At 33.8% G+C, this 22,950-nt stretch overlaps 1 protein-coding gene across 9 annotated transcripts in view; it reads left to right on the top strand.

Annotated features, from left to right (window-relative positions):
- Positions 1–22,950, top strand: part of CADPS2 (calcium dependent secretion activator 2) — a 454,741-nt gene that overhangs the window by 209,864 nt on the left and 221,927 nt on the right. For all 9 annotated transcript variants that reach the window (XM_076006584.1, XM_076006583.1, XM_076006580.1 and 6 more), the window contains exon 7: positions 9,881–9,992. In XM_076006584.1, the coding sequence (XP_075862699.1) occupies positions 9,881–9,992 (112 nt within the window). The remainder of the gene's footprint in view (positions 1–9,880; positions 9,993–22,950) is intronic.

The following is a 22,950-nucleotide window of genomic DNA, read 5'->3' as shown; positions in this document are numbered from 1 at the left end:
CCACCCCAACCCATCCCCAAATATTTTTATGCCTTAAAGTACAAGATGTCGTCCCAGGACTTCCTCTCTTCTTGTCAGGTTTGAAGAAACAATTAACTTTATATTGTCTTTCTATCATAAAAAGCTCTACTCATTGTTTTAGAAAGATCCTCCCCAAAAGCCTAGAATGATGATTTAGTTACTTTAAAGGACATTTTGTAGTTATTCCATTCAAATTTGTATCATGCCAGCATTTCAAACTATAAATTATTTTTTAAATGAAGGTTAAAAAGATAACATGCAAAAAAAATTAAAATTAAAAATAATTCTTAGTTTATAACTCTCTCTTCCTGTTCCAGGTTGGCCTTTCATGAATCCTCCCTTCATTTCTCCCCTCTCTCTCTCCCTCTCTCCAAATTCTCACCCTCGTTTCCTTTCTTTTTCTTTCTCTCTCGCTCTTTCGCCATGTTTTGCTGTTAGCTGATGTCTTTCTTGCTCTCTTTGTAGTTTTTGATCTTGTTTTGATTTTAGTTTGCCATTTTATGAAACTGATTAAAACTTTAATATTAAAAGCTATCAATTTTTTCAAGTAGTATCATTTTGCTTAGGCAGTAGAGCTATAGTAATACTAATATAGATACTAAAAGGAATAATTAGCATTTCGTTGCACTTTCTATGTGGCAGGTGCTGTGCTCTTATTGGTGTTAACGTGAATTATCCGCATTTGTACCTCAACAGTTTATTAAGTTATGGCGAAGTTGCTTGCCCAGGGTCCTTTTCGCATAACGGATTTGGCATCCAAGCCCAGAAACTAACTCTGAGGTCTCCGGCCTTCAGCCCTATATGCCGCCGTTGTACTGTACTGTGGGCAAGGACTCAGACACTGGCTCTGATTTTTTTATTTCCTTCTTTTCTAATTAGTCTGACTTTTTCCCACACATGTTTATGTGAATCTGAACAATATTGTGCTTCAACCTTAATTTCATTAAGGTTGTTATCTTTGACATATGGCCATGCAGAGTAATTCTTCTGGTTTAATTGAAAAGATAGCATAGTATACTCTGTCATCTTAAGTGACAATGTGATTTGTGAGATAAATATTACCCTCACAGCCTAGACATTCATGTCACAATTCCATTGATTGTCACAGCTATATTGCATTTGGTATATTATTAACCTCCAGGTAGCTCAATTTAGATCTCTCAAATTGAAATTTCAAATACTTTCATAGTATATCAGCAACAAATTGAAATTTCAAATACTTTCATAGTATATCAGAAACAAATTGAAATTTCAAATACATTCATTCATAGTATGTCAAAAACAATAATGCTGATAGGTAAGGCAATTTTTATAAAAGCTGTTGCTCACCCAATTTAAACTAATTAAATGTGTAGAAATTTTGTTTAAAATATATTTAATGTATAAGAGAAGTTTAAAACCTGTTCTACAGATCATTAAAATTGAAGGGACTATATTTGTTTATAATAAAATTTTGAAATTCAAGAAAATAATCTCAGATTTTGTATTGCAATGAATTATTTAAAATTTTTGACTTGTGATTAACAGAGCTATTTGTAGTAAATTTTATTTATTAGATATGTAAAATATTTATGAATCAACCTCTTTACTTAGGATAAGCTTTTAAATGTAAGTGTAGTTTAAAATCTCAGACTTCCTCAGAAATCTGTCCTGGGTCTTTTGTTCTTTTCAATGTTTATGTAAAAACAGTTGAATATATACAAAGATGTCCATTGCAGCACTGCATTTAATAGTTAAGTATGGAAACAACATTATAGTCCATCATGAGAAGTGTGGTTGACTAAATTATGGCATAGCCATACAAGAGTAATGCCGTATGGTCTTTAAAAGAATTATATAAACCCAGGTACTGACACATAAAGAAGTTCAAGATACAGTGTTGCATTAAAAAAGCAAGTTATGGAACAGTTTGCATATCCTATTTATTTTTAAATGAATAATAAATATGCATTTACATTTGACCATATATATGTGGGTTTGTTTCTGGGCTCTCTGTTCTAGTCCATTGGTCTATATGTCTGTCTTTATACCAGAATCATTTTGATTGTCATGATTTTGTATAGTAAGTTTTGAAATCGGGAACTGTGAGACCTGCAACTTTTTTCTTCTTTTCCAAGATTGTTTTGGCTATATGGGGTCCCCAAAGATTTGTTATGGATATTTATATTTCTACAAAATCTTGTTAGGATTTTAATAGAGATCATATTGAATCTGTAGATCACTTTGGAAAGTGTTAACAGCTTAAATAAGGATACTTTTGATGATGGAAAAATTCTGTATCTTCTGATGATAGTTACATGATTGCATGCATTTTGCAAAATTCATAGGACTATACACTTGAAATGAGTACATTTTATTTCATATAAGTTATACTTCAATAAATTTATTAAAAACTTTAAAACCATATGTACATTTAAGTATACATACAAGCTTATAGATACATGTATAGGCCTGGACTTGTAAGGTACAAATCCCAACCATCACGATGTTTTAGTGGGCACCTTTCGTAAGCTCATTCATTTTCGTAGCTTTTATTAACATTTCTGTGTTAATCACTCCCAAATCTATATCTTGATTTGCAGCAGCATATTGGAATACGATACTTGAATTTTCCAAGATCAGTTCCTTTACCTCTTGTAGTTTGGACCATGGTAAATGATGTGTGACCAGACAACCATGTTCCCCTGAAAACTTAGTTACCTTTCCATTCTTTCCTTAATCTTTGACTTAATCACATCCATATTGTATGAGCCTTTGACACACTGGAGCCCTGTGAAAAAAATTTAGAAATGTTGAACTTTTTAAGTATCAAAAGCTGCTCTTCCATGAGTGTCATTTTCTGCTTAGGAAGTATTTTCCATAAAATTATCTTAATTGCTTATATAATATTAATCAAGAATGCTATTTTTAAAAGCATTCGTGCAGTACTTTAACATTGTTTTGTAATACTTTCAGTGTTTTACCATTTAATTTCTATTTATATAATTAATAACCAAGCTCTCAGTAATTCTCTTTTATTAAACTTAATTCCCAGTTTTCAGAGGTTATTACATTATTCAGTTAAAAACAGATAGTACTGTTTATTTGTAGTAGCGGGGTATTGTATCTACTTGGTATATTTTACATGTCCTATTAATATACCTGTTTTACATATACTTCTTCCCAATGGCTTCAGGATGGCTTTAGAGTACAGGTGGCCAACGTGAACAGGACAATGACTAATAGAAAGATACCAACATATACAGGGTTCTTTAATGTAACTAAAGGATCCTAAAGCTCACCTGCATAACCATAGCTACTCAAAGTAGGGACATGGTTGCATTCCCTCAGTGAACCAGGCAAGTTTCTAGCTCCCAAGTCCCCAATAAGGCACAGAATTACAGATAATATGGCTTGACATTGGAGGATACCATCAAGTCTTTCTGATCAACATATTACATCCCCTTCTCAAGTATCTTTATTCTTTCTCTCTTTTCTTTTTCTTTTTGAAAATTATTTTTACTTTTTTAAAATTTTTCTAATAGTTGTTTGTCTTTATAGGCTTGATTCCCATTAATGAGTTTGGGGAAAGTCTCCATCTACCTTCTCACTAAATTTGAGTCCTTGAAAATAACACAGTCCTTACTGTTTTTCATAAATTGGTTAAATCCAAGTCGTTTCTTGAGCAAATCCCCCATAGGACAGAAAGATCTCAGACTTCCTTGAAGTCTAGTGCAGGAAGCTTTTGGAAAGATTTTCTACTTCTCAAGATAATACATGAATTAGTGCTACCAAATATTTGGTGTTTGGTTGTTTGAATTAAGAACCAAAGCTTTTATTCTTTTCTTGGATGAATCTGTTATATCATTTTAATCTTAAAATGCCTGAATTATAAGAATGATAATTTAACTATAGTTGGATGATTTAAAAAATTGCAGCAAGAAAAATCTTAAGAATTATGTATAATTCTTTATAGACTCTCATTTATACTCCTGTAGTCAAATATTTATTTAATGTTTTCTGTTATAAAATTAGTGATGCATTTGGAAGTTCATGATTTTCAGCATACTCTAAAACACAAATGCTTATAGTTTTTGAGAATCCTTCAGGACTCAGTTATAAATCTAGTTTTTATCTACTGTAAGGGACCATAGAGGTATCCGGCTGTTAAGAATACAGGATAGAGATGGGGAGGAAAATATGTTACAATATGTAATAATAAATTATTTATTACCTGTAATCTCCTATTAGAATATGAGTCTTAAAGAGATGGGGACTTCAGTTGCTGATACTAGAATATTGTCTGCAACATGCAAGGTACTCAGCAAGTTTTTTGAATGAGTAAAAGTCACACATTCAGTTTTGTATCTTCTCCTCTTTTGTTCACTTTAAATCATGCATACTTTTACATTCTCTTTATAACCATCATTATCAATGACAAGAAAATATTTCATCATATGCCCACAATTTACATAATCACTCCCTTAATAGTAGATGTTTATGTTAAGTTTTTACTGTTACATAAAATACTGTTATGAATATGTTCTCGGTTATAACTCTTTTCAATACTTAAAATTATTTTGTTAGGATGAATTCTCAGAAGTAGCCTTACTAGTTGAAAATATATAAGCATACATTTTAGCTCTGTATACAAATTTCCAATATACTTTATTTAATAGCAAATACATAATTAATGTTATTTTAGTTGGTGTATGAACTACTCTCTGTTTTCATAGCCAGGAAATCCTGCTGTTCTCATAAAGGGGCTTTGTAGATATTTTATTCATTTGAACATTTACTTTGGAAGTCTGAATTCTCATAAATAATACATTCATCGAAGAAGAGAAAGGCAATGTATTTTGAGTCAAAGAAAATTAACAGTAAGATAATGTATTCTTTTATCACATAATGTTGAGAAATAGTAGGAAGATAATAACTGGTATTAATTACTGAAAGTGTTTAAACATGCCAATTAAGTAGGAAACAAGGAAGCATGTTGGTGATTATTAAAGATATGCCTATTATCTTCCCTCCTTCCCCATCTTTTTTGGGGGGGCTGAGATGAGGGTTTGGGTTTTAACTCATTCATTCTAGAATTAATAATGAACTTCTAACTGTATATATTGTATTAACTTTTATTTTTCACAGAAGAATTATCAAAGTGGTGTCAATTTATGCTTATATCATGGAATGTTGGAATTTATAAGAACTATTAAGTGCTACCATTTTTATATTTATGTACCCCCTTAAAATTGCACATTTTTGTTGAATGTCCATAAAAGCCTTGTCTTCTGGCCTCTTACGGTTAGAATCTGCTGCTGTCCTTGTGCCTCAGCTTCAGCTTGCCTGAAAACACATTATTTAAGCCTTCTTCATTTCACAGTAACTGGTCATCAGCATTCCTTGCCTTGACCCAGAAGTCCCAGATCTCACATGCAGTAGATGTATTCCTGTGGATTGCCTATCAGGCCCTGCCTTAATTGACATACTAGTTTCAGGAATGTATATCTTGGATTACTTTCCTGGTTCTAGATTACTAATGTTTTCCTGTAACTAACTCTTTGTTTTCTAATAAATAATGGTATATACTGAAATACGTTGATTAGGTCCCTTGTCTGGCTTCTCTAAACTTATCTGTCTCTTATCACCATTCTTAGCGTAGGGCTGTTTCTCTAATTTTACACAAGTTTAATGGTTAAAAAGTAATCATGGTCTTGAGATGGTCAGTGATAATAAACAGTTCATACTAAATAGATTGTTGCTATTGAACATTTTTACATCATCAAATAGGACATTGGAAATTGAGAAAAATATAAAGAGAGATTAACAACATCTTAGTGTCAATAGGAAGTTTTAATACTTCCACCTTGCAATATAAAGGATACCAAAAATCTGTAAAGGTTTGAACAGTATGGTTAACAAGCTTGATCTTTATGGCCATATACACAACAACGTACCCCAAAAGAATACTATTTTCTTTTTGATCACTATGGAAAAGTTATATAATGCACATACACGCATACTCTAGAATATAAAGCCAATTTCAGTTATTTCAAATGGTTAATATTATATAAGTTATCTAATCTGATACAATAAGGAAGCACTTAATAAGAAAATGTATACATATAGAAATTCTAAAATTACACCTGTAAATAGCTGAATGACAAAATAGTACATTATAAATACATGGGATGCTTTAGTTAAAATATTAAAAGAAATTCACAGCTGTAAATGCTTATGTAGAACAGAAGAAAGGCTTAAAATTAATGACACATACATTCAACTTAAAATTTTAAAACAGCAGGATTAACACAGATGAAATAGAATAAAATAACAAAGTCCAGAATGTAATGAAATGGAAAATAAAGATGTAATAGAGAGGATCCTCAAACTCAAATGATGGCAGTTTAAAAAGAATAATAGAAGAGACAAACCTCTATCAAATTTTAAAATGGAGAAAAAAAGAAAAACAATATTACAAATGAAAAAGGAGAACTACAGATGTCGTAGGGATTCAACAGATAAAAGGATATTTATTATTTTGTGCAAATACTTTTGAAAACCTTGGATGAAATAAATATATTCCTAGAAAAATAGTGCTTAACAAAATTGGCTCAAGGAGAAAGAGAAAACCTGAGTAGTCTTATAACTATAACACATGAAGAAATAGAATCAATAGCAAATATCTTCTTTCTTATAAAGAAATACCAGGTCCAAAGAGTTTAATAGGTGAGTTCTAAGAATGGATAATTTCTATATTTTTTAATAAACTCTTCCAAAGAATAAAAATGTAGCATTTTTCAGCTTATTCAATAAAGCCGGCATAAATAAAACCAAACAAGGAAAATACAAGAAAGTAAATCTACAGGCCAGTCTCAATGATGAATGTTTATATAAAAGGCTAAACAAAATATTAATATGTTTATTCCAGTAATGTGGTTTTTTTAAAAAAAAATAAGTTTATCTCTGTAAAGCAAGAAAATAGATTATATAATCTACCAGAGTTACTGATTATCTCAATAAATGTAGGAAAATATTTGATAAAATAGAGTACCCATTCATTTCTGGATATGCATTCTGTCTTTATCACTCTCTCTACAAATATACATAAATGCATATACACACATACATATATCTTCATCATATATCATTTATATGATATATTTATGATATATAGATCCTCCATATATCATGTATATATTTTTGATACATTATATATACACATTTATCCAGATTTATTTATGTGTGTGTGTCTAACAAAGAAGGGATTTTTTTTTTACTTGTTAAAGACCATCTACCAAAAACCTAGAACAATGATCATACATAGAGGTAAAATACTAAAAATATTCTCCTTAAGAAGAAATTCAAGAGAATTATAAACACAATTGAGGATTCTAGCTATTTCAGAGTGGTGACAGAGGGGAGGAGAGGAAGATGAGACCAAAGCAGAACACAAAGGAGCTCTTCTAATGTACTGGTACATTCTCCATCTCAACCTGAGTGGTGGGAATGTTGGTTTTCATTTTCATTTTAATCTTTAACAGCACCTAATTTTATGGACACTTTAAAAAATATATCATTGGACAAAAATAATGAGTAAAAGAGATGTACTATAGTGATAGTGTAGAATAGGTTTTAAAGATACCTGTCTATGAAGGAGCAAAGATTAAAACCAAAAAAAAAATTTTTTTTTTTGAGACAGGGTCTGGCTCTTTCACCCAGGCTGGAGTGCAGTGGCATAAGTGGAGCTCACTGAAATCTCAAACTTTTGACTAAAGTAATCCTCTTATCTCAGTCTCCTGAGTAGCTGGGACTACAGGCATGCACCACTACCGCTGGCTAATTTTTTAATGTTTTGTAGAGATGGGTGTCTCACTATGTTACTCAGGCTGGTCTGGAACTCCTGGCTTCAAGAAATCCTCCTGCCTCTATCTCCTGAAGTGCTAGAATTACAGACATGAGCCACTACACCCAACCAGAAGACAGTTTTTCTTGATGTTCATGGAACCATGAGTGAGCTCAGTTTCTGCAGATGCATTTGTTATTTGGCTTATACTGTCTAGCAAGGTGGAACTGGAAACACTGTTTCCCTTCGTGTAGGATAATAGAAGCACTGGGTTAAAAGATAAAACTCATTTTTTTCTCTTTGAGGAATCATATTGTAGTACTTTGGGAATTTCAAATGAACACAGAAAGCAGTATATATACTTTCAAAGGATTTTGAAATTAAAGGAGAAAAAATATGCATATCATACACAAAAGAAGTTTTGTGAAAAGAATTTAGTTTAAAAGAGCAGCAAATTCTGGGGTAAAGTAGTACACTATGCTTATATGACTACCAAAATCTTTGATTTCAATTATAAAAAAATGTCTCCAAGGCCTCATCTTCCAAATTTAACCACAGGATACCCAACAAGGATGTGTCATGGAATCTACTCCAGGGCTGTCAACCAGATTGCCTGACTGTATACAAGGCTTAAAATTACACACACTAAAATGAAAAGTTTTCTCTACTCCTTTGTTTTGGTTCTGAATCATCTATTTTTATTTTTATTCCCGTTTTACCATTGCTTTATATCAGACCATCTTAATTCTCTAAAATGGTGAAAAATACCTTTTGCTAACCCCTTTCTAGAAGTCTAAAATAGAAATTAAACTGCTTTTCCTTCTAAATGAATCTTTCCCTTCCCTCTGGCATATGAATGACTTTAGTTTCAAAGGAATAGACTCTGACCAAATGCTAGTTTTCTTCAGTCATTGAAGTGGGCTCTGCTTTACTGTACATGTGTTGTGATACTATAAATGCTCTGATAGAAGGAAACATAATCACAGTTTTTGTTCAATTTTTATTATATTTGCTTTCCTCAGTTTTCTGTATGTCACAAGCTTTCTGAATAAGTTTTATATAGATAGTTTTCCTGGAAAATGGTAAATTATTTTTTTAAGACAACATAAGAAAATTGGTATTTTTTACTGGGTGATATATTTTTACATGTATCTTTTGTTAAATCTCATATTTTTTTTCTTGCATGTGGTATTTTGCTCAATGTCATTTTCTTCATGCTGTGCTGTCTCATTGCCTGTGTTCTCTGAGTTATGAGAAATATTAATAAGATTTTTTAATATCAGATATGTGCCAGCTAAGTTTGTAAATAAGCTAGAATGAATTGATATGTGGTAAAGATGAGATGCTATTAATTAAAAGATAATCCAAGAAAACATGTTACTTTGTTAAGATGATTTGAAAAGCCAGATGTCGACAGACTTTTTTCATTCCCAAGAGAATGTACTGGGAAATTAACTGCAAAACACTCATATTTTTATGACGCATATTTATTTATTTTTGACAGGAGCTTTAAAAATCATACAAAGTAATAAATCTGAAATAATTACACTCATTTTTTAAAAAGCAAAGAAAATGTTTGATAAAGACTTCCCAAAAAGAGATGGGATAGTCTTCAGCATGCAAAAAATAGTTTTCTGGGAAACTCTCTGTTACATAAACAAAAACCTTAGGAATTTTTCCCAGCTAACAGTAAGATGGTGCTACAATGCACATTTGAATTAATAAAATAAAACATTTCAATAGCTGCATCCATAGTGCTTTCCCTTAGCCTACATTCTTACAACACACTCTATTCTGCAGTCCAGCGTGCTAGTTTTTTAAACAGCTGAGTAACTATTACAAGCCATAAAGCTTATTGTTATTTTCCTTCTTGACTATGCCATCTGTTAGAGACAAAAGCAAAGATAAAAATCTCATTGAGCACAAAAGATCCTGTATTGCTTAATGTACATTCTATGGAGACACATCTCTCTCGGGGAAAAAAAAGAATAATAATGCTGCATTCTAAAGATAATCTGTGTTACTTTGTTACAGATGGGGAACACAAGGAGATTTCACCACCACCCATCCTCGGCCTGTGGTCAAAGTAAAACTCTTCACAGAAAGCACGGGGGTCCTGGCCCTTGAAGATAAAGAACTGGGAAGGGTGAGTTATGGTCAGCCCCGTGTGGCCAAAGGCCGCACAGTTGTAACTTCTTTGGATTCAGAGTTAAGGTAACCAGTAATTTCTGTCCATGGGTTAAAAGGCTCATCTTTATATTTGAAGCCATCTGCTCTTTATGTTCATTGTGATTTGATTAATTATAGAATAGCTCCTAAGTCATTTATCTCTCTAACCTCTTCCATTTTCCCTATGAGAAAGTCTTCCTCTTACTCCTTTTAACATTAAATTATTTTTTCCTGTAGCATATAGGAGAGGTTATCAGCAGTCATACTTAGGAAGTAGGTGTGTTCCAATGATAGACTATAAAGTTATCTTCTATAATGTCAGCTCATCTTCCCCAGACCTGAAGACTGCATTCATAGATATCTTCCAGAGAATAAACCCTTCAGAAATCTTGCTTGAAATTTCCTGGTAATAATGGACTGCTTATGCAGTGTATTCATTCCATATATTGGGAATTTTTTAAAAACTGAAGTCAGCATTTCTATTCATTTCAAATTATTTTCTTCTACCCCCTTTATGCTGTTGGAATTCTTCCATTTCTAGGGATTTTATAAATCTGTACCCACACTCCAGAGATTGTGAGTCTGCAGTCACAATCCAGATTTCCTCCTCTGTTTTCTTGGTACATGTATTTGTTAATACCTGAGAGAACTATGCTATCCTGTTAATTCATTCACATGCTTATATATTTGTGCATTTTTTTTATTTAACAAAGGTGTATGGATAGAATAACATAAGAACCTTGGAGGGCTTTATGATCTTTATGGATTTATGAATCAGGGTTTTTCATTTAAACTGTTACTGCATTAATTTCACCTTATATACTTCCATATTTTAACTATTTTTCAGTATTTAATAGCAACCATTTTAAGTCTGATGCTAAGAGCAATTCTTGAGCTATTTTTAGTTTATTTCTCTGCCAGTCAAATACTATAGTTAGGCGGTTTTTAAATTAGATGCATAAGTTATATAAATTCTACACAATTATGTATCTGAGAGAGGTCTCATATTCCCTTGCTTCCTTCATACACGAATGACAACTTTTCTATCTATCCCAGGGTTTCCCAGCCTTAGCACTGTTGACATCTTGAACAAGGTACTACTTCATTGTTGGGTGCTGTTCTGTGTATTTTATGATATTTACCAACATCTCTAGTCTCTAGTTAATAGATGTCAATAGTTTCCTCTGACCTCCGCTGGAAGAAAGAGAATCAAAAATGTCTCTAGACATCACAAATGTCCCCTGGGTGGGGAGACGGCTTGCAAAATCAATCCTGCTTGAATAACTGATCTATACTAATGACCTCAATAGATTCCAAGATTATAAATATCATTTGTATGCTAATGCTTCCAAATTTTTAGTATTAATATTTTTCTCCCATGGAGATTCATATTTGCATATCCAACCTGCATACTTGGTATTCCCAATTGCATATTAATAGATATCTCAAACTAGATATTTTTGAAAGAGAACTTATGATTTGTATTCCCATAAAGTCAGCTATAGAGGCAGTTGTTAAGCCAGAGACCTAGATATCCCCCTGTTCATCCTTTCCTTTCCCTTATACCCAATCTATTTGCAAGTTCTGTCAGCTTTTCCCTATGTAAACATGAATCCATCCACATCTCAACAGCTCTACTACCTACATCCAGGGCACCATCATTTCCCTAATAATCTGTTTACTACTTTCCCATTTGTCATCTTGTCCCCCTCTGATCCGACCTTCACACCTTAGCCCTATGAGCTAGTCAAAATTCAAAACAAATCACAGCATTCTGTCCTTAAATCATCCAGTATCTTCCCATGTATTTGCATATCCAAATGCAAAAGACTATATATTATATGATTCCATTCATTCTAGAAAATTATAGTAATAGAACAGTTGAGGGTTTGCCAAGGATTGAGCAAGTGGGAGTGGTTGGCCACAAATAGATGCACAGGGCACTTTTAGGGTAAAGGAACCATTCTGTATGGTATTGGATATTAGATGCATACTTGTATAGATTTGCCAAAACCCATAGATCTGTACATTACAAAGAGTGTGTGTCAGTGTATGCAAACTGTATTAACACACACTCGCTCGTGTACACATCAGCCAGCGGCATCATGGGGATCCCAGCAGGGACTATAGACTGAGACAAATGAAATCAATTGTATTGCAAAGGTATGGCCCTGAAAGGGGCGATGAGAAAACAAATAGACCTAAGTAACCTGAGGGGAAAACATAATATGCAGACACTCTGTTTAACAAAAGATGAAGAGCAACACTCCCAGTGATGTCATGTGGATATCATGTACCTCCTAATATGATGTTATGAGAGGGGCCCACTTTACCTCTGCTATATTACCTATACTCCAACATGAGCCCTTCTAATATATGAGCCCATCTGCTATATTTCCCTATACTCCAACATGAGCCCATCTAATCATGTGAAAAACATCAGCCCAACCCAGACTGGTGACATTGTACAGGATAATTGGTCGGTACCCTTCAAGACTGTCAAGGTCATGAAAAACAAGACTGAGAAAGTGTCACAGATCAGAGGAGACTAAGGAGACATGACAGCTAAATGCAATGTGCTGTCCTGGATTGAATCTTGGAACAGAAAGAGGACATTAATGAAAAAACTTGTTAAATACAAATAAAATCTGGAGTTTAGTTAGTAGCAGTGTACCAGTGTTAAATTCCTTGGTGTTAACAAATATACCGTGGTGATATATGCTGTTAATTCTCGAGGAATTGGGTGAGAGGAATATAGGAACTCCCTATACTCTCTTTGCAACTTTTCTGTAAGTCTTATTCTAAAATACAAAGCTTAGTCTTGAAAATATTTGTAATGAAAAGCCTTTTAAATATTTTTTGAAATGCTTCAGCATATACTTTTCAAGAAATGATCATTTTCTTAAGTCACTTCATTATGACACCTAAGAAATTTAACATTGATTCAGAAATATGTGCCATACAGCCAATAATCAGAATTCCCTAATTATCCCAGCATAAAAGCTGCCCCCCCACAATCCAAGGTACAATTCAGGATTAAATCCAGGCTCATGCATTACATCGGATTGTCATGACTCTTTAGTCTCCTTTATTTTAAATGCCTCGCTGTCTTTTTTAGTTTTTTTTTTATTTTTCGGCTTTCATTATAATCACATTTTTGAAGATTCCAAACTAGTTTTATAAAATGTTCTTCATTCTGAGTTTGTCTTGTTTTTTCATGACTGCAGTCAGGTAAACATCTTTGGTAAAACTACCACCTACATGACGTTTTCTGCTTCCTATTGCATTGTATCAAAGCCATGTTGGTGACAGTGTTTCCCAGTATTGGTGATGTTAATTATGATCACTTGGTTAAGGTGGCATCTGCCAGTTCTCTCCATTATAAAGGTACCTTGTTAAAATTGTGATTTTTAATAAGCTGTGGGGTATTAATTTGAGGAAGTTTCTGTAACTACCTTTCACCAGTGTTCTAAGTACAGATTCACAGATTTTTAAAAATTCAGCGTGTTATAATCAGTTTATGTCACTTATTTTCGATAATCAGATTGTGGCAAAGGGACTGTGTGTGTGTTGTGCATGTGTTCCTTTTCGTTTTCATTGTTTTCTTGTTTCTTTTTAATTGTGTATCTGTCAGTCTTTGCTATCTAGGATATGACGTGTTAAAGGCTCAGCTTACATACCTCCTGCATCAGGCCTATAATCAACACTGGTATTTGGGGGGTTGTTTTGTTTTGTTAGTGATAATGAAATTTAGAAACCAACATCCTACGTATCACCACTTTCTGGGTAAGAAATATGTTTTTTTAAAAAAACCATGAGTTTACTGGCTCCCCACAACATCAATATATTTACTCATTTTCTGTCTTAAAATACATACAAAATAGTTTCAGAAATATCAGACCAGTACCACTACCAACAACAAACTTACATAGTAAAGGCGAGTGTTTCTTTGCCACTCTCTTTGTCTTTAGAATATATTCTAGTAAGTGTGAATGTCTGACTACTGTGTTCAAAAAGTAACCCAGTGCAATAGAAGGTAGTTTCTTATCGTTATTCCAACAGTGAAAGCCACTGAAGAAACCGCAGGTTCAGTCATTACAGAGATTTCCATCAACAAATCTATCAGATAATAGTTTTCATCTAAACAACTAACCAAAAGGCCTATTTGATTAGTTTTGCCAAATTGCCTGAGATTGACTCCACTGACTTCTTAAGTGACTTTATGATCTGGAGATGATTACAGTCTCAATCTCAGACACCTTGCCCATAAATAGAGCAAGGTAAAATAAAAGTTCTGTTATCTTTGCTAGTTCTAATTCTCTGTCATTTTATTGGTTTAATGGTTAGTATTACTTCTCACTATTCGAACATAATCCCAATTTAATTCTCTATGAGGATGATGGTAACATTCCATTTTTAGAGAGGAAAAGTACGAATCACAATGGGTAAGACCACTCAGCAAGTGTAAGAGCCAGGTTTTGAACTCGGATTTCTGACCCCAGGATCTGTCCCCTAAAACAGTGATGAAATGGCTGCACCTGATAAGATGAGGACATTTGAAAGTGGTGTACAGATTATGATGTAGGCCAATTTAATTTTATGACTTATAGCAGGAATCAAGTATTTAAGCTAAAGTCATTTTATACATTGTAGACATTATATATCATTTTATCATCGTATGCAATGATTTTAATCTCTTTAGGGTACTCTCTAGCTGCCAGTATACTTTTATTTGTGAATGAATTACTGTACAGTATACTCCTGGTAACTAATTAACTCATTGAATGGTGTGATTGAGTACAAAATATGTTTTGGAGGTTTCACCAAAATAATTTTTTAGTTGTAGAAATGTTGCTATAAAAACATTATCTCTAACAGTTGTTAGAAAAAGAATTGCCTGGGGGAGATTTTGAAAAGATTCACCACGTTCTGTGCCCAGGTTTTTCTTTTAGTTTGGAGTGAGCCCAGGAAGGAGTATTTTAAATACTTCCCAGGGGATACTGATGTATGTATAGAGTTTAGAAGTGCTGGTACAAATATTAATAGTATCACTGATACTAATGTGCAAGCAGGTTCAGAACCAGTGACTAATGAGGGAAAAAAGATCTATCATGGCATATAGATTTGTGAAATGATAGTCGAAATCATAGGCATTGAGCAGTTGAAGGTTAGGTTCTTTGGCGAGTGCTTGGCATACAAATTTAGTTTGCAGATGGCAGATGCAAATACCTATTTATGGAAACGGAGGTGGCATATGGAGATTTTTCATCCGAATTGGTGGCCAACCTTCCACCAGGTGCTAAGGGAATACCTGGAGGCAGAACAGAGATTTTTCTCAGGAAACAATTATGAGTATGTCCTAGCAGATAAACAGCTGACCAGTCAAGCATCCCAAAGTATACAGTTTATCATAATTAAGATGATTTTGTCCTAAAAAACTTGAAAACCAAGGCTTACCTAACATAGCTAAATAAAAATCTAAGTAATAATCCCATGAGACATCTATTTGTGGGCAATGCATTTTCCATTGCATCTTTCAGAATTATAGTATAATATACTCCTGAGTAACTATTTAACTTGCCAAATGACATTCTTGAGTACAACAGAAAAATATGGAGGGTTTACCAAAATCACTTTTTAGTTTTAGAAGTGTGGCTACAAAGACATTCTTTTTGACAGTTGTTTGACAAAGAACTTATTGTCCATTCATGTACTCTGGGTTTATGGCCTTGGTACTGTATGTATAGGAGGATGCTGATTCCTCTCTTTCTGTGGGAATGGGAAGAACATACAAATCAGACAATCTGTTTTCCTTTTAGGGGTGGGGTCAGAGCATATTTTTTCTAATTTGATTAAATAATATTCAAGATAGCGAAAAGGTAAAAGTTTGCCTAACTCTTAGATACACATTTTGAGAGCAATAATGTTCCTGAAATTAAGGTTTTCATTTTACATATTTTTCTTTTTTTTCTATGTGTACTTCTGTGCAACATTTTTTAATATGGAGATGTTCTTACCTAGTAAATCGAAGTGATAGTCATGCTTGTTTTACAAATGTAAATACTATATGGAAACAGCAGGCGATGGTTAATTTCAGATACACTTTAAATATTAAAATAAGTTAGCCTTACTGAATTGATTATTCTATTGAAACAAACTATTGTCTTTCAAGCAGCTTGTCACATTTTAATGTACAAGTAAAAATTGTACTTGCTTGCATATTTGTCTTTTTCATCAATTTGTTTCTTCCATTTGCTTTATTAAGCATGGAAGGAGACCTATCTGAAGAGTTAAATATGCATAATTTTTGTTTATTTCTGAAACCAGACAAGAGAAGGTATGTAATGACATGTTCAAACAGCTGGTTAAGAACTCTAATTCACTGGGCAGTCTAATTTATTCTTTCTTGTCCCTCTTGTTTTCCTTGTTTCCCTCTTGTTATCCTTTTTTTCCTACTTATATAGTCTGGTTAAGTTTAATTCTCTATGAGTTTTTCATTTATGTTAAAATGTTTAGGAATGACATTAATTCTTTAAGCCATGTACAGCATACTTAACTGGGTATCCCATGCATATAACAGGGCCATAGAGTTAAAAACGTGTCCCTAATTGCCTGGTTTATAGGTAGTCATTGTAGAATTTCTAAATTCAACATATGAAATACTAGATCTGGAACAGACTAAAGATGTTTTATTGAATAATTAACTGTACTAATTTTTCACAAATAATTATAAAGTTAAATTAATAAAAACCACTTTAGGCATTTCCTTAACTCAAGCAGAGAAAATTGATATTGAGTATTTAAAAAGGATTTCCAGTATTATATATCTTCATATGAGTCAAAAAGCATTAGAGAAGTTGCTAGTGAAATAATAATCATAGATATTTTTCTTCAACTTGAAAGCAAAATTGAATATTCAATTTTATTGAACTAGCCCTAGATACTGCTGCTGTAGCTGGTAAATTAATATCATTTGCTGAGAAATGGAATGGAAATCCTGTTGCATTTCATATGTGTCTAATTCAACTCACCACACACAGGAGACTTTTATTTTTGTTGTTCTAGCAAGTGTACAGCTTTTCTGAACCTGAAAATCACAGAAAAGTTCTCCTTCCTCCTGAAAATTTTCCATTTAGCAATTCCTCATGAGACTTGATAGTCTAATCTAAGTCACTATGCCAGTGACAGGAAGCAGGGCCACAGACAGGTGAAGAGCCAGAGCTAACTCATATAAGATGCAAATCCTTTCTAAATATTGTTTTTTCTAGCAGCAGTTAATTATGTGTGGCTTATAAATCACATGCTGTGAAGTGTTAGAGGAGATGACTTGTCATTCTCAGTCTGACTTTGAAGGAAAGGAGACTTGATACCATGCACCAGTTAGTTGTTCCTCAGTGAGTCTGCTTTAGTCCTATGAGGAGCTGGCTAGCTTCTTCACTGTAGAGGTGAAAGAGGAAAGCATTTCTTACCTTCTCACCACTGAAAGGGGCTCAGCAAGTTATAAACAGGCATCTTCCATGGTGGTGTCATGTGGGTGATTATATAGTACTAGTACTAGGCAGGTCTCGAGCTTCTGTGCTCAAGCAATTCTCCCAGGTAGCTAGGATTACAGGTGCTAGCCACTATGCCCAGCTCAAATTGACCTTATATCCTGCAACCTTGCTAAACTCACTAGATCTAGTAGTATTTTATAGATTAATTTTCTTCATAAACAATATTGTCTACAAATAAAGACAGTTTTACTTTTTACTTCTAGATGACTTTCTTTACCTTTTTTTTTGTCTGTGTGTGTGCCTTATGTACTGGCTATAACCCCCTCTAATACAGGGTTGCATAGAAATGGGAAAAAGTGCATATCCTCATCGTGGTCTTGACCTTATGGGGAAAGTATTCAGTCTTTCATCATTTAGTATGATATTAGCTGGGGGCTTTTGGTAGTTTCTTTCCATTAGATTGATAAAGTTTTTTTGCTGATTTTTATTTAATCCCTTTTGCCTTGGATCTTTATTATTTGTTTTATTTTCTTTGGTTTTAGTTTTTGATATCTTTTCTATTTCTCAAAGTAAAAGCTGAAATCATTGAGTTGAGAAACATTTTTTCTAGTATAGGTATTTAGTGCTATAAATTCGGCCCCCTCCCCACATACAAATATTGCTTTAGTGACATCCCACAAATATTTTTTCTCATTTCCATTTTGTTCAAAATGCCATCTAACTTTTGCTTTGCTTTATTCTTCAACCTGTGGGTTATTAGAAATGTGTTATTTAGTGTCTGAATATTTGAGGGTTTTCCAGAGTTCTTTCTGTCATTGATTTCTAATGGAATTCTGTGGCATGTAGAGAATTTATATTATATGAGTTTAATCCTTTTAAAACTTATCAAAGCTTGATTTATACCCCAGAATATGATCCATTAGGTGAATATTCCTTTTGCACTTGAAAAGACTATATTCTATTGTTCAGCCAAGTGTTACACAAATGGCAGATAGTTAGAGTTGTTCACATCTTCTGTATCTCTACTCATTTTCTGTTTACTTTCTAAAATCAGTTTTTGAGGCATTTGTATTGAACTCTCTGACTCTAGTTTTGTTCTATCACTTTTTTTGCTTCATGTTTCTTGACAATCTGTTACAAAGTACATAAATATTTAGAGTCACTATTTCCTCTTTGTTAATTGACCCATTTGTCATTATGAAATAGACCTTCTTTGTCACTGGTAATATACTTTGCTTTAAAAATTGACTTTATCCTATCCATCCAAGCTTTCTTGGGACTAGAGTTATTATGTTATATTTTTCGATCCTTTAATCTAATTGTTTCATTATAATTAAATTTTGTTTCTTAAAGTAGCATATTATTGTGTCTTTCATTCTTATTCAGTCTGACAACCTCTGCCTTTTAATTGGGGTGTATAGTTTATTCATATGTCAGTATAATTGTTGATAAGGTTAAACTTAAATCTGTCATTTAGCTATTTGTTTTTTGTCTCATCTGTTCTTAATCTGTTTTCTCTTTCTTTTAGATTAATTATTTTTTATGATTCCATTTTTGATTCATTACTGGCTTATCTGAGACAACTGTCTTATTATTTTAGGTGTTGCTTCAGCTCAATCACAGTCTAACCTCAAGTAATATTATAGCACTTAAGGTATAGTTTAAGAACCTTGCAATATTATACCTCTATTTCTCCCCTCCCCTCATTTGGGTTCTTGTTGGTCCTCATGAGTTTTACTTTTACACATTAAAAACCCATATTATGTTGGTTTTACATTTGTTTCAATGGTTAGTTATTTTTTAAACTAATGTCACATTGTCATCTCTAGGTTTAGGAAAGGCTTAGGAAATTGTATCTTTATTTTAACTAATTGCTGCTTTGAACAAAATCAGGATTATTTTAGGAAGGAAAAAGGGGATATTGAGTAAGCTCATAGGAGTGTCTTGCATGTGTATATAACATCAAAGTCAATGCTTTTATAATGCTTAGGACTACAAATATTAATAAAACAAGTAACCGAACCTAAATAGTGGCTTTCTTTATGAGTAAATTTTAAAAGCTAAGGATCTGGGGGTGGGAGAGTAGATAATTTTGTTACCAAACCCACAGTGGGGTTCTGCCAAGGTCTAGTTGCTCACCGTGCAGAGATGAATTACTGAGACAACAAGGATTGCCAGGGAAGAAAGGGAATTTACTGTGGATGACATCAGCTGGGATATGGGAGAACTACCTCAAATCCATCTCCCTGACCTACTCCCTGACCTAGTGGTTTTTATAAGGGGTTCAGGATGGTGGCTACACATACTGGAGCAGACTATGTTGAAAGCAACATGAGCAGGAAGTCTTATTCAAAAGTCAGTTAGTGATAGATGGTGAGTGAGTCTTGGCATTGTTATCCTGCAAAGAATCCGCCATATCTGGGAGACTACTCAAAAGACAAAAAGCTTAGCTAAACAGAAAGATTATAATGTTCTCGTCGTCAATCCTTACTGGCCTTGGAATCCAAAGCATAAGAAAGCTACAGGTAAAACACATTTGGGAAGAGGTCATTTTGTGTTTTGTTCATAGAGCTGATTACAATTAGAGGTTATTTACCTTTGAAGGTACTAAAGCGACTGAGTTAGCTGCAAAATATACTTTCTAAGTAAATGAAACTTAAATTTTATGTTCAGTTGAATTTTGAAGAAAACCTGCTAAATGATTTATTTTAGTTTTTATATAAGTGATATATTTTATAATTAAGAAATGAGACTAATTGTTGCTTTAGGCCATTTCTATTTTATTGTTTAGTACAATTTGGGGTTAAAAAGGTGACTAGAGCTTGTTTAGTCCAATCTCTTCATTTTCCAGATAAACTGTGGCACACAGAGATGCAAAATAAATTTTTTCAAATTCATAGTGGCATCTACTGTGTTGCTAACCCTTACCCTTTTAGGGTAAGGCCAAGGATATATTACCCATTTTAGCAATAGCAGGTATCTAGCAGTTTCTGACTCCCAGTACATGTCCAATTAATGTTAGAAAGATAAATGGACAAATGAATAAATCTCCAGAGTTTGCCTAATTCACTTTTATTTCCCCTATGCAAAGTTATAGTAGAAAGTAGAATGACTCTCTTTTGTTTCAAGACCTGACAAACTGGAACAATTGTAAATCGATAGATAATTTGGATCCTATGGCAAGAGTGAGGATCTAGTATGTTTAGTTCATCTCTTACATATAATAAAAGCAGATTAGAACATCATCAGGTCTATTACTAAGATCTTCTTTTAGTTACTACATTAGTAAAAGAAATCCTTGTGTATCTTGGAGCTATCCAAAGCCACTTTAAGAATATCCACCTCATTTTATTCATTCATCCACTGATGGACACTTAGACCGATTCCATATCTTGGCTATTGTTAATGTTACAATGAAATGGGAGTGTAGATATCTCTCTGACATACTGATTTCATTTCCTTTGGATATATACTCAGATGTTTAGCATAGATCCATATGATTGTTGAATCATATGAGAATTCTATTTTTAATTTTTCGAGGAACCTCCATACTGTTTTCTGTAATGGCTATATGTGGTGTTGCGATACATACATATATCTATTTTGGCTTTTGTCCACAGTTCCTGGCTCATAGCTCCCATAGCCATTGTTACAGTCATTTGGTATAATGTTGCATGTGTTAGGCCTCAGGAACAGGCCCCAGAAAAAAGAACTTGCTGAACTCCACTGACTCTCGCTGACTCTTATCTTCCCCCACCTTTTTGATTGTGGGTCATAAGATTCTCATCCCAGAGAGGATCCCACCCCATACCCTGAAGGCCAGTCACATTTCTGCAAGGTTGTCTACAGAAACCCAAGAGGACTGGGTTCAGAGAGCTTCCAAATAGCAAAACAAGTGCAGGTTCCTGAAGTGTGGTGCACCCAGGGAGGGCATGGAAGCTCTGTGCCCCTTCTCATATGCCTGGCCCTATGCATCTCTTTATCTGTATCCTTTATGATAAATTATTAAATGTGTTTCCCTGCATTCTATGAGCCACCCCAGCAAATTAAACCCAGAGAGGAGGTCATGGAAACCCAAGTTGAAGCCATTCTGTCAGAAGTTCCCAAGGCCTCAATTTGTGACTGGTGTCTGGGGTTTGGGGTAGTCTTGGAGACTGAGCCCTCAGTCTGTGGGACCTGACATTATCTCTAGGTAGATAGTGTCGGAATTAAATTAGAGGACTCTTGGGTGGTGTCTGCTGCTTAGTGTGTGGCGGGAAAAACCCCACGTTTGGTTACTAAAGACATCTTCTGTGTTTATGATTGTTGTTGTGTGTGAGCAGAAGAAAAACAAGTTTCTCTAGAAACACTGTATTAATTTGCATTTCCACCAACAGTGTACATCCTCACCAATGCTTGCTGTCTTTTGTCTTGTTGATAATAGTCATTCTGACAGGTGTGAGGTAGTATCTCATTGTGGTTTTAATTTGCATTTCCATGATAATTAGTGATGTTGAGCATTTTTTCCATATTTAGAATGGGATTTTATACAGCCTTAAAAAAGAAAGAAATCTTGTTATTTGTAACAACCTGGATGAACCTGCAGGACATTATGCTAACTGAAATAAGCCAGGCACAGAAAGATGCCACATGATGTCACTTGTATGTGGAATCTAAAAAAAGTTGAACTCATAGAAGCAGAAAGTAGAATGAGGGTTGCCAGGAGGCTGGGCTTGGAGGGAGTATAGAGTGGAAAAATAGTGGTCAAAGGATACAAAGTTTCATTTAGACAGGATGAATGAGTTTCATAGATCTATTGTATGGCATGGTGCCTATAGTTAATATATACTTGAAAATTTGCTGACAGTAGATCGTAAATGTTCTCACCACACACACACAAAACTATGTTAGGTGAATATGAAAACATCATGTTGAATTCTCTAAATATCTACAGTTTTTATTTGTCAACTATAGCTCAGTTATCTCAGTAAAGTTGGAAAAAAAAAATATCTACTTCTCTTGTCTTTAACAGTGGTACCAGAAAGCTTCGTACTTCTGTAGCTTGTATTAGTTTGTATTATACAAATTCTATGAGTAAAAAATCCTTCGGTCAGAGGTACAAGATTCAAATTAGTTGGTTGTTCAGCATGACAAATTGAAAAGTTTGAAACCTGCTTGCAGAAGACATAAACTCTGGCATTGGCTCTGCCATAGTGCCATGAAGCCACTGAGGAGTCACCTAACTTCTATTCCTTTGTGCTCTGACCGACCTTCCCCACCAGCCATACTTTTCTGAGTTTATTCAGTTTTATGGACCATATGAACCATATAACAAATTTATCATAGAGGTTTCTCAACCTCATACTCTCCTGTCTTCCTTTCACATTGTTTAAAGAGACTGCTGACTAGTTTGCGTACACATAAAATGACAAGTTGGGAAGGTTTATATTAGTCTTATATTTT

The sequence above is a fragment of the Microcebus murinus genome, chromosome 9, assembly GCF_040939455.1.
Source record: "Microcebus murinus isolate Inina chromosome 9, M.murinus_Inina_mat1.0, whole genome shotgun sequence".
Classification (NCBI taxonomy): Eukaryota; Metazoa; Chordata; class Mammalia; order Primates; family Cheirogaleidae; genus Microcebus; species Microcebus murinus.
Note: the sequence above shows the minus strand (reverse complement) of the source record. Positions and strands in the feature narration are given on the sequence as shown.